The 12926-nt window shown below is 37.4% G+C and overlaps 1 protein-coding gene across 1 annotated transcript; it reads right to left on the reverse strand.

Moving 5' to 3' along the window:
* Positions 1–502: 502 nt before the first annotated feature.
* fkbp5 (FKBP prolyl isomerase 5) lies at positions 503–12653 on the reverse strand. The gene is made up of 11 exons (XM_004548760.6): positions 12341–12653; positions 7444–7578; positions 7108–7252; positions 5947–6089; positions 4665–4779; positions 4397–4553; positions 3392–3482; positions 3111–3194; positions 2831–3016; positions 2491–2730; positions 503–1637 (listed from the first exon to the last, which is right to left on the reverse strand). The coding sequence occupies exons 2-11, from the start codon at positions 7546–7548 to the stop codon at positions 1536–1538; spliced, it is 1368 nt and encodes a 455-aa protein (XP_004548817.1). The 5' UTR covers positions 7549–7578; positions 12341–12653; the 3' UTR covers positions 503–1535.
* Positions 12654–12926: the final 273 nt, after the last annotated feature.

The following is a 12926-nucleotide window of genomic DNA, read 5'->3' on the forward strand; positions in this document are numbered from 1 at the left end:
GCAACAATCTGCTTACAAACCACACAACAATAATATAGACTAGCACACACACACACATACACACACACACACACACATACAGGTAATTGTTTTACACAACATATTTAAGATAGCTAAGGTTTTCATTCTGAACCAGCCAATGTTTATAAAACATTTCAATATTATTGTCCAGACTCTGTCCAGATATTTTATGAAAAGAAAACAGTGTTGGTTTTACAGTTACCAAAGTGGACAGTTGTCTGATACACATTCACACTGTCGAGATAAAGAAAAACCTGTTTCCAGACTGCACCAACATAGCTGATCACATTCTAAAAAATACGTTTCTATATGGTGAAAAAGACTGCAAAATGAATGCTTCATGTATTTACCTTCTAAATTATGATTTTATGTGCTCTAAAAGTTATGCCTTTAGCCTGATAAGAGTAAACAGGTCAGAAAATATGATGAATGCACCAGAAGAAGAAAGACTGACTCCTTATTCACTAAATTCAACTCAAGCTCAGTAGGAGAAATATTCAATTTTATATACAGTTTGATTATTTCGCCTTTAATGTTTTTACAGCTGCCATCAGTTAAACAGACTTAAATTGTGAAGTTCTCCCTGTCATCTTTTTTTTTACTTGATCAATTACAATACCAAAGTGTCTTTGACTCATGTCTTTAAGAATACCTCAAAACAGGAATAAATTATTTTAGTGCATGACCACTTTCAGACACATCTTAGGAAAATAAATAATTCTTGCCCGAAACACAAAAGCTAAATTTGAATTTTATATGTAAAAATAGGCACTCCATGCCAAAGTCTTGCAGGTGTTGATAAACACCAAAACTAATTTGGCTTCACAGAAAGCAGAAGTTACACGCAATAACCAAATACAGTAAATTTTACATTTCAGAAAAGCAACTAGGATTTTCTTCGGCTTATTTTATTTATGACAGTATTAAGTTTTGGCCAAAGCAAAAATACAGAATTTATTGTTTTTGTTTGTTTTTTTAACTCACCATACTAACAGGACTTGTTACACCAAAGGTACATATTGCACATATAAAATTAGCAAAGTTCAAGTCTGAATCAAAAACACCTTGTGATGCATGCAGCTGCTCCAAACAGGCTTAAAAACAAATACAGATCATGAACGTGGTTTTACAATCAGAAACACTGTGGAGGCACTTCAACACAGTAGCCTAAGGACAAAGTAATTGTGTTTCTTGCATTTTGAGGAAAATAAAAATATATTCTTTCAGGATAAAAGGTGAGGGCTAAAAGTGTTTGCCAGTCTTAACTCAATGTTTCTGTCTCCACTGGAAGGTACGCTCCAGCAATTCAATAGTCCTTGTGACAGGGGAAAGGCTGTTTGGCTTGCAAATGTCCCTGTTTACAGTCTGCTTTATATGCAGGAATGGTCACGCTGGATTTTGGGATAAAAAAAAGGGTTTGGTTTGGAGGCTTTTTTTCATCTTCATTCTTGCCTCTGCTCCCTGGACTTGGAAAGCAAAAAGAGGCTTTCTCTTATCCCTTTCAAATGTCCCCATTACGACGGGCATTCCTGACTCCTCCGGCGTTGTTTAATGCTCACTTCACCATTGACGCTGGTCCTCGCACTGTCATCCCGCCTTCTCTTTGTCTTCCCAGTCTGTTCAGAAGATACAGGGCTTCAGTTGAATTGCAAATGACTGAAAAATATACATTAAGATAATTTCCTATAAAGGAAAACTGATAGAAATATTGTGAAAAGAAAAATCAAATCATGGACTCTACACAGCCAGTGAGTTTGGCCGTGTCGTCCAATGGCATAAACTGACATCATCATTTAGATACATGCAGTTAATATTGTTATGTAATCTTGCTTTTTTGCACATGGCATTTTACCTTACTTTAACAGAGATCAATGGGTGAAAGAATCAACCTAACCACTAGAGGTCAGTATAACATTGAAGAAGTACATGAACAATCCAGCCAGACAATTTTACAAATAAATAAACATAAACATTTTTTAAAACATCCTTCTAATGTAAAACTTTTAAATCTATGGCTCGTGTAGTAAACACCAAATCATTCTGACATTATTCTAGCACATAGTGGTGGATGTCTTCAGAGTGCACGAGTATCTCACATCATGAAATACGAAATGGCTGAAAACTAGTTGTAAATGCAAACGTTTTGACAGGTGTGACAGAATGTGGTTGTCCTTAAAAGATGAAAAATGTAAAATTGTCTTCCCCACTTTCTAACAGTTCTGAAGTTTAGTTGCTATCGGTGCCAGGAAAGCATCAGAAAAAAAGTGTTTTAAATGGGGCTATATGAATATTTGTTAGATTAATTACATTATTATTATTAATTATTATTACTTATTTTTTTAAGTATTTTTAAGTACATTTACTTGAAAGGATCATAAACATGTCAGAAAAGAAAAGGAAAAAGAAAGGAAAGGAAAAGAGAAAAACACAAAAACAAGTCATGCTGACTTTCTAAATTTGTCTACAGACCTTGGCGTCCCGTTCTGCAAATTTCTGGAACATGTTAGCATAGGTCTTTTTGTCTTTTTCATGATGTTCCTTAATCTTGCTTTGACAAATGGAAATCTGAGCACGAGCTGCTCGGTTTGCTGAGTTGACTTGCAGTACTTGCTGAAAGTCTGCCAAGGCCAGGCTGAACTCATTGCGGCGGAGCCGGGCTTCCCCACGACGATACAAAGCCTTCTCATTGTTTTCATCAAGCTCAATGACCTTTAACGGACACAAAATAAATGAACAGTACAGTAATAGTATAGTAGTAGTTAAACATTCATCAGCTACACGTACAGGAGATGGGCAGACATCAGCTCACCTTGTTGCAGTTGTCCACTGCTTGTGTGAACTCTTTTAATCGCAGGAAACACAAGGCCAAGTTAAGGTGGGAAGTCAGAATATAATCTTGTATCTTCTTCTGTTGCATGTCTCCGGTACCATACTCTATCTCTAGCCAAGAAATGATGCGCTGGTACTGGATGACTGCCTGGTAATACCGCCCTGCCTGATGAAGGAACAGAATATATCTTTATAAATCTAAGATCTAAAAATAAATAAATAAATCATTTACTGGCTTGAGTGAGCACCAGGAGCTGTACCTTAAAATACTGATTCCCTTTACTTTTTACTTCAGCAGACAGATCTAGCTTTTCTTTCAAGTCCATTTCCCAGGAATCTTTAGCCTTGTGAAAACACAGAAAGAGCATAATGACTTTTTTTAATTGGAGTTAGTGAACTGAAAATATGTCTATAAAATCTATGAGATCAAGTTTGCCTCCAACTAAACTTAAACACATTTATTCCATTTACTTAAACACATTTGTCAAACAACATTTATTCCAGTCTCATCTCATCTTATTATGTAGAAACTAGTGCTCACCCTTTGGAAGTCTTTAAGAGTAATCTCATATACGATGTCTTTGTCTGGTCCTATTTTGTATTCTGGTTTGCCTTCGCTTCCAAAACCATACCTGTAAGCATATAAATGACCACCTGATTATACTAACCAATAATTACTATTTTGAAGCATGCCATTTCTGCATACCAACATCTGTGTCAACAGTTGACCCGAACCACTTGACATTCAAGCTCCAATTTGTGACATGATTTGAAACTGCTGCTGAAAATTCCCCACATGCTATAACCATCAAACATTTCTAATAAACACACAAACCCTTTGAAATGACATCAAAGGAATTTTATTTAACTTTTTTTAGATCTGAATTTTTGAATGATATCATTGGACAACTGCTTTCAGTGAAGTTGAATATGGATACAGGGCATATATTTTGAGTGTTTCGAATAAATATAAATCAATTGCAGAACATACAGAACATACACACTTATATGTATGATATGCACTGACATATATGCTCGAAAAAATGGTGTGTAGTACTTAATGGAAAGGTTTAAATAAACCAAAAAAATGCAAATGTTGTATGTAATTGTAACCTTAATAGTGTAAAAGAAAGATTTTATTATATCAGTGAAAAGTCTGTTTACATCTGCAAAAATAGAGAGCTCTGAACCAGATATTGAGAAAATATTTCCTTTAAGGTTTCTTCCTTTGTTAGCTGATAAGTGACTTCATTATATTTAATGTTTATCACTAATATTGTTTTTTTTTTTAATTATTGAGAAATATTGAAAAATACAATAAAATTACATGAAAAAAGCTTTAATAGCTTTGATATTTATGAAATAAAAATGAGATATAAAATAATTAAATTAAAGTTATCATCATAAAGGAACCTACAGTCCTACAGTTAAGACACCTTAAATAAAAATTTCATGAGATAATAATAAACAAAGCGCACATAACTAATTACTGATTGTATTTCATTAACAAAGTGACATGACATTTTTACATTTGTTAGGAACTTACTTTGGTTTTAAGTAAAGTAAACAGCACTCTCCTTTCTGCATCTTGTCCATGGCTCGGTCCACTCCCAGAGGAATGCTTTTATCTTCAGCCTGACCAACAATAAAGCTGACGTCCCTGCAGTCAAACAGTCGGTCACCACACCTTCCCTCCAGGTGCACTGTGAGACACAGGGCACAATTTAATCTATGATGTTGTCAATTACTATACAGATTGTTTATCAACCTGGCACAATGCCAATTATTGATGAACAAACAAATCATGTCATTACCGTTCACAATTGATCCATCGTTGGGATTAGTGTAACCTTCCCCTTTGACCTTTATTCTTCTCACAATTCCACCATCGCCTGTAAGTACCTCGCCTTCAAACTTAATTAGCTCCAACTGTGTGAACATAGAAATGCCATCACTATACAAATGGTGGGACAACGCAAAATACAAAATTACAGCTCTGCAGAACTTTCAGTAGGTGTGGGAGGTGAATTAATACATAACTAAAAATAAGTAGGAGTTATCACTGAAAATAAAAAAAATTAATGACTTATGGTAATGAAATAATAAGAAATGAAGCAAGTACACTGTGTAACCAGACACATACTGTTTCTATGCCTTCTATGTCATAACTAGCCAGCTAGCTAAGAAAACCAAGTCTCACGTATGAAAACATCAGTTTTATCTGTTTTATTTCACTGTAGATCAGTTTAAAGTTGGGAAAGAATATTAAATTTAACTTTTTCTGTATATATATGTTTAAAAAATTATAAATGCTCAAGTATTTTAAGGATAACTAACTACATCTGCAAACCCAAGTCTCTCTTGGTGTTTGGCTGGAATGCAAACTTCAAAGTTCTGTCAGGTTTGGGGTTAAGTATGATGTCCCAGTAGTCTCAAAACCTGTGCACATGAAAACCAGACATGTGCACACAATTTGAGTACGTGAAACAATATGAACAACCAGAAAACCACCGAATGTGGAGCATTCTACGCAGTGCATATCCAGCTCTCTCATATGTGCTAAATACTGAAGTAGTTCATACTTTTTCAGTGTATGTGTATTTTTTTCAATGAGAGCAAAACTTGGTAATGTTTTTTTATAATCCTTTATACTCTCTTTTAAGGGTATAAATAAAAAACATATATTGATAAATTTATTAGCTGATTATGTCTGCTTAAGCAACATTTGATGAGCCTACAAAGTGACAGCTGAACTGAGTTGAATCACCAACTGGGAGAGTAAAACAATCCTTTTTCATGAATATATTGCATTTAATGGGGCCAACATGAAAAGCAGATCAGAAAACTAAATTATACTTAACACTGATTATTCAGGAAAGAGAAGATCTGAACTGTAGTGTCACTGAGCCCCAAACACACTCGTAAAGGTGGTATATGAAACTATGCTGGCTGTATGACTGAGGGGGATTAAAATAGACAAGTTAATTTTGTGACCAGCGAGTTCCATCTGCAGAGACATGCTCCTAAATTAAGGCCCTCAGTGCAATGCTGGATTAATGCGTCACACAAATGACAGCGCTAATGTGACATGCCTACCTCAAATACTACTGAAGAGCTGGGAGGAATTTTGTCAGGATTTCCAGCAGCTCCATAAGCATACTCGGGTTTGCACAGCAGTGTGCACACCTCTCCTCTCTGCATGGACAACACAGCAATGTCCCAAGCCCTGAGGACTTGTCCTGTGAGTAGATCAAAAATATTTAAACAATTAAACAAGACTTTGTTGGCTCGTTCGATAAGTTCAAAGGTTATATTACATCATTCAGATATATAAATTTAAAGCAACAATTTTTCCTGCACACATTTCAAACCGATCATTTTGCTGAGGATTACATGAAAATGTTGATATTTGTAAATATAAAATATCCAGCTTAGCTTAAAGACTGAAAGAGTTCAACAAATCAGCCAGCATCTCTAAAGCTTACTTATTAAAATTATATGTCTTTTTTTTTTTAATGCGTAAAAAAATCAAAGTTCTGACAGGCTGATTTTGTTTTCGCGTGAAATGGAGAGCCTTGCATCTTTCCATATATACTGCTTAGGTAAACTAATCTGATTAAATTAAGCAAATGTGGGAGTTAATACAAGAATCTGACATGCATCGTCAGAAGATATTTTATTTCAGTCCAACTTGAAATTAATCACAGGAAAGTGTTTAAACAGACATTGCTAACACATTTACATGTAAATACGTATTGCCTGCCTACCTTAATCATTAGTGGCAATTAAGAGCCCTGGAATACAGTTCATACCTTCCTTACTCACTAGCTAGTTCTTGCTTTTAAGTATATTATCTCCCCCTGCTGGTACTGCGACTTCTGTATGCACGTCCATGTCACACTTTGAAAAAGTAAAGTGTGAAATGGATACGGTGGACCGACATATGAATTATACATTTTGCTGTGATATTGGGTTGCAAGTTTTCAGTAGTGTGTTGCTGCAAAACTACTATGCCTCTCAAACTGGCATAGTAGTTGAATTTTTTATGTAAATTAAAGGACTGGACTGAAAATAAGTGAAGGAAATATACATCGTGAACATCTTTGAAAGACCTTCCAAAATTCTGGAGAACTATTGGTTGAAACTACTTAAAGGTACAGAATTACAAAGACTGGCTCCTTGGTAGCAAAATATAATACAATACTGCATTTACCTTTAATTTATCAACAGTTAGAGACAGTCATGCCAGTCACCTACCTTTGCCCACATGGAAACAAAAGGGCTCTTTGCGCTCTCGACTACAGTCAAATTTCTTCCCAGTGACCAGTTTCCCAGTGTAGTGAACCATTACTTTGTCCCCAATCATGGGCCTGTCTCCATCTACCCCTGCACGCTTTATAACCTGCAGAAAGAAAGACAAGTGTCTCCTTTAACAATAAAAGCTTCTACCATTTAACAAAGAAAATAAAAAAGATAACTCCTAGATCTAAAAGGGAACAGATAAAAAAAAAACATGATGTTCCATATGGTGGAAAAATGAGTCCTACTTGTGAATGAATGTCAACAGTCACATGATGACAGTATTGTAAATACCTTGATAACTCCTTGGTCTTTATTGGTTGTTACATCAATGCCCTTTGCAGCAAATAGGGCTGTGGCTGACTGGTGATCCATTGGCAAATCCTGATCAGTTGTCATTTCTGTGCGCGGAAAACCGATAGTATAACACTGCCAACGATACAAACACACAAGCGTAGATGTTAGCTATCTGACTGACTGCTTGGTCATTAAATTTCCTTGCATCTCATGTTTAAACAGGAAAATTATGCATAATATAGATCAAATTTGCGGAGCAGGGCTAGAAAAATCAGGATATAGGATAAAAATATCAATGTGATCACCATAATCCACCCACCGAATATTACTGTTACTTCACCTTATATAACTTGAAGCTATTTTAGGGACACATGCTCTAAATCAGTATCTTGTACAAGAAATACATTTACAGTTATTGTTAGCAGCATCCACATCATCATTGATCCCAGCTTTAAGAGAAACACATTTGCAGGCTATGGCACCTTTTCTGATCCCCCCCCCCCCCCCCCCCCCCCAACAGATAAAGTAATTACATAACTGTGAATCTAAGTGAAAGCAAACAGCAAGTTGCTCACTTCACTCATTTTATTTTGTAGCACGCTCTGTACTTACAGAGTACACGGAGTACTCGCAAAGTGTGTATCTCCAAGACCATTACTTAATGACCTTTGTGTGTGCTTGGAAAAATATATAAACACATCTGGATTTTTATTGGACACCAAAATGAATTCTTCAGAACCACATTCGCATAGTTTTACTGTTTATTTTTAAAAAAGCCTTTTTAACATAGCAGAGCCTTCCATCTAAAAGCCTCACATGCACAGGGGAAACACACACCGCAACGCTAAACCTGCAGCATCCTAAACAGCCACATGATCTTCCCAGTGTTTATGATGACACAGTTAAAAGTGTTGAATTCAGTCAAGGATCTGAGGTGATACACTAATAAAATATCACAACATGAGGCCCCACACTGTCTGGCTTTCTCTGGTAATGTGATACAGCTCAAACATTGTCTCTTGTGAATCAAGAGCGGCATCGATGTCAGATTAAAAATTTCACACAACTAGGTGTCATGTGAATTTCTGTTATGCTGCTGACAGTACAAGCACTGATACCTAACCGAAAATATTAGAGTTCAAAGATTATTGGAAATGTTTTAAACCAGAGACGATACAAAGCTTCGGTTTCTTCATACCAAAGTACTTTAGATTTGGACAAAAATAGTTTTAACAAAATGTGGAAACACAAGCAGCCAAATACGTAAACTGGCTAAATTCAAAAGTATAAAGATGGCAAATTACAAATAATAAACTTGCTGTTAAAAAAAAACCTTTCTATATCAAAAACACTTAATATTCAGCCTGATGAAAGGCTTGCTGGCAATAATTTCAATAGCAGCTTTGCCAGACCCATAAAAACTGTAATGACATGTTGGACATGTTGCTTCTCTCATCAAAGCAGCAATCACTGTCTGCATGCTGCTTCCCCCATACACAAAACTACCATCTCCTCTGGCACAATAATGTTGACATTGTTTGAAAAAAGGCCACATAGTTATGTTAAGCATGTTGGCAAACACTGTTTGGTGATTGTTATCATATGCAGCTGTTGACACATTAACACTTTCTCACATATCATTGTGCTAGGGATGTTACTAAGGCTAGCACGTTTTGGGGGCTTTACCACACTCAGAAACACACTGTCCAGAGAGGCAAACTAAGCAAACACCCTTTGGTCTCCTAACAAAAAGAGAAGCTTCTAATTAGGCTCTCCTATTGGCACATTTTGCAGTGATAACTATAAAACTCTCTTAAAGGAGACCTATTAAGCTTTTCCTTAGTTTCTCTCATACAAATGGCTATTAAAGATTCAAAAAAATGAGATGAGCATATGTGCAAGTAATGCCTGTAAAACACCAAAAGCTCAGGCTTAGTATGACATCTCTTATATGGTTGAACATTGGAGATGCGCCAATGGCCCCACCATAAGGACATAAATAAGGAATTGTGAATCATTCAAAGCTACTTAGGTAGGGTCAAAGAATGAGAAGTGTAGAGTATAGTATAGAACCGTCGCCTCACTGGGGCTCCGTAGTTAGATTACAGAAGCCCCACATGCAAAGAACAACAGCTGTATTTTTTAATGTGAGAGAATCTCTAACAGAGTATTGTTGAATAATTTATGTATTTATTGCAATCCTTTGTCATTTAAACACTAAGACATGTTTTTTTGTCTATGGTGTTATTTATTGTTTAATGGGTGGTCAAGTAAACCAATTAATGCAGTGGCAAACTGATTTTTATGAGGGTATGTGGGGGGAGAAGGGTCGTTACGGTGGTCTTCTTTGCCGAGGCTGCACCACAGTGCTGCATCTCCTTTGTAAAACGCTTCCTTTAAAATGTTTTTATATGTAGAAGTATACCATTTCGAGCTAAAATGGCCTCTTGGTATCAAGCCAGTTTGGACTCATAGAGTTATACTTCATCTGAACATAATTAAGGTCTTTCCTTTATTTATTTATTTTTAAATAAGCCTTCTACAGTGCAGCGAATCTTTGAGCAGCACAATAACGTATTGCGCAATATACTTGAAATTTATATTTTTCCCACTGACAAGCAAATGTAAACATATTTGTTTTAGAATGAGCAAATAAAGAAAATATTTGACTTCAACTGCTTTGGTTTTTGATGATTAGATTGCTGACTGTATGCTGGGAAGCCGTGAGAAAGGGGATTTTATGTGAAGGCAACCTTTGTATCGCCTGTTTTTTAAGCAGAGATGTTGAAGATACAAGATTATCTCAGTGATGTCACAAGCAGAAATCTTCTCACATCGCACCACGTTTCTAGCTCAAGTTTAGGTAGGGCTGTCAGGACAGACTGTTTCAAATAGTCAAAATAAAAAGTGCAAGTGTCCATTCAGAGTAACGTGAGGGATGCAGTGACAAGGACACAGCTGCTGATCAGACGACAGTTCTAAAATTTCCACAGACTTTATTTGAGGCAATAACCATTCTTCGGATGGCATGTTGTTTTACTGGAGAGGAGCAGCAGCTCGCCTACCCTGCATCAGTTTTCTCGATTTTTCCATCAGTCGCCCTGTCTTACGTTATGTTCTGCTGTGGCGACAAAGAGCCTGCAAAAACTAACATTAAGCAACAGCACTTGGTCTGAGTCTCAGCAATAAGCAACATGTCCAGTGTACTGAATACCGATAAAGAAATTGACCTCATACTAAATGAGATCTTAGGAAACGTAAACTATGGCGCAACCTGAGTGCCTCAAACCACAAGATGAAACCATGAAGATCTGTTTTACTGACATTTGCACTGTTTGTTCTGGTTCTTCAGCCTTGTGTCTCCCCTCAAAGTGTTTGTGCACTGACCACAAACTGTCCATCCCTCATTAGCAGCATCTTGTCTTGTGTCTTTGATATCTGATGGATTTGGTTTTAGATGTATCTCGTGCATGTGTGTGTGCATTTGTGTGTCTGTACACAATGTTCCTTCTATTCACAGTTCCCCCGCTGGCAAAGCCTGTCGGTGTTCACCAATCTGAGACCCCCTCACGTACAGCCCAGTTTCAATTTTTAAACCAAAACAAGGTGATTTAAACAAGTCAAACAGAACCTATATTTACAATTAGATTAACATATGATTTAAATAGGGTAAAACAAGTAGGTGAATGCAGACATATATTAGCATCATTTCAAGTAAAAGTTGTGTGTTCTATCAATTTGACCCTTTTAGCTTTTGCTTTTTCTTTATGATAAATATCCAACTATATCTAACAATGTAAAGAGGAACATTGCACAAGCAGTGACAGCACAGAGATGATGGCATGTAGACTACATGTACAGCTACTTTGCAGAGGAATACAGGAACAGAGCACATTAAGACAAAGACACACACACTTCAGCCTATCTGTACGTTCTGCCTCATATCCGTAGTCTGCTGATTAATATGTGAACGTGTGAGTACACAATGTGCATGGCAAACAGACATCCTGAACCAAAGCACTGTTTGACATACGGGATTTTTCCCTTTCACCCAACAACCCTTTGCAGAGTTTAAAAAGCGACAGGAGTTGACTTTTTGAAAATGCTGGCAAAAATAGATTTGACGCGAAATTTGACACTGCAAACCTTAAAAATAGATTTTTTTTGTTAAAAGGTAACAGAGAACCCCCCTTTTTTATAAAACAATATATCGTAAATTTCAGTGCTTTTAAAAAACAACAACAACCAGTTTATCTATATTCCGTATCTACCTTGAGGCAGTTTGATTGATCTCTGGGATGTCGCCTCAGCCTCTGTTTTACAAGGCCACCTCTGCTTGAGCCTCAAATCAAACTACCCGTGCGGGGACGCCCGTGTATTTGAAGTTATTCAAGGGGCCACCATCATATCCTGTAATGTTTAAGTGCTCCAAAATAAATGCTCGAGCGCCAGAGTTGCTGGTGTAATTCTCAGAAACAGTTACACAACCTGTAATTTATGTAGGTACACCTAGGCTTCCACGTAGTCTAGATATAAACTGTTATCCTCATCCTTCCCTTCCACAGGGACCCACAGCTAAGTGCCACATTTACACACACACACACTTTCACCTATTAACCCCCACCACCCCCCACAAACACGCGCGCGCGCGCACAGTGCCTTATCAGCCTTTATTTGTGTGTGTGTGTGTGTGTGTGTGTGTGTGTGTGTGTGTGTGTGTGTGTGTGTGTGTGTGTGTGTATTTAAAAAGCAGTCTTTAAATACAATGAAGGCTAAACCTTCACGATGTATCACAAGTGTCAGTTTAACTCAGCCAGGCATGAATATGCCTTAATTAGCTCCTTAATTAAGTCCGTCAGCAGCAGAATAAAGAGGAGTAAATTAAATCACTTACATGTTCTTGTGATCCGATAATAATAATTTCTTCAGCGAGTCGGTCGGTAAATTGGAAAAGCGCGTCTCTTTCACCTAATTCAAGCCCGCCCTTCTCATCTCATATCCATGGTACTAAATGTTCTGCCCATGTGGTTATTAAGCAGCGCTCTTTCAGTCTAGTTATCCCTCCTTCCCGCTCTCTTTTTTTTAATCTCCGTCTTTGCCGGTGACGATAAACCTGCCGGTGTAGTAGTAGCCACATGGAGCTCAGACTTCAAAATGACACCGGGGAGGTAGTGAGGCAGAGAAGCACACAGAGAAAGAAAAGAGAGAGAAAGAGAGGGGGGGGGGGGGGTCGAAACGAGTAGAGTTGTGGGAGGACGTTTAGAGTAAAATTAAGGGCAGGTCTTGGAAAGCAGCCACAAAGTAACACAATGTTCCGGCTGTACTGTAGCTGTACCGCTGCCGCTGCTGATGAGAACACTGTGTTCCAATAGACACCCTGACCTGTAACCCGTTCCGTGCCGAGACAGCCAGGCCGGGAACAGCCTGTACCGCAGCAGGCTGTCCTCCCCGCTCAGCTGACGACACGTATCGTCAACAGT

This window comes from Maylandia zebra, linkage group LG5, assembly GCF_041146795.1.
Source record: "Maylandia zebra isolate NMK-2024a linkage group LG5, Mzebra_GT3a, whole genome shotgun sequence".
Classification (NCBI taxonomy): Eukaryota; Metazoa; Chordata; class Actinopteri; order Cichliformes; family Cichlidae; genus Maylandia; species Maylandia zebra.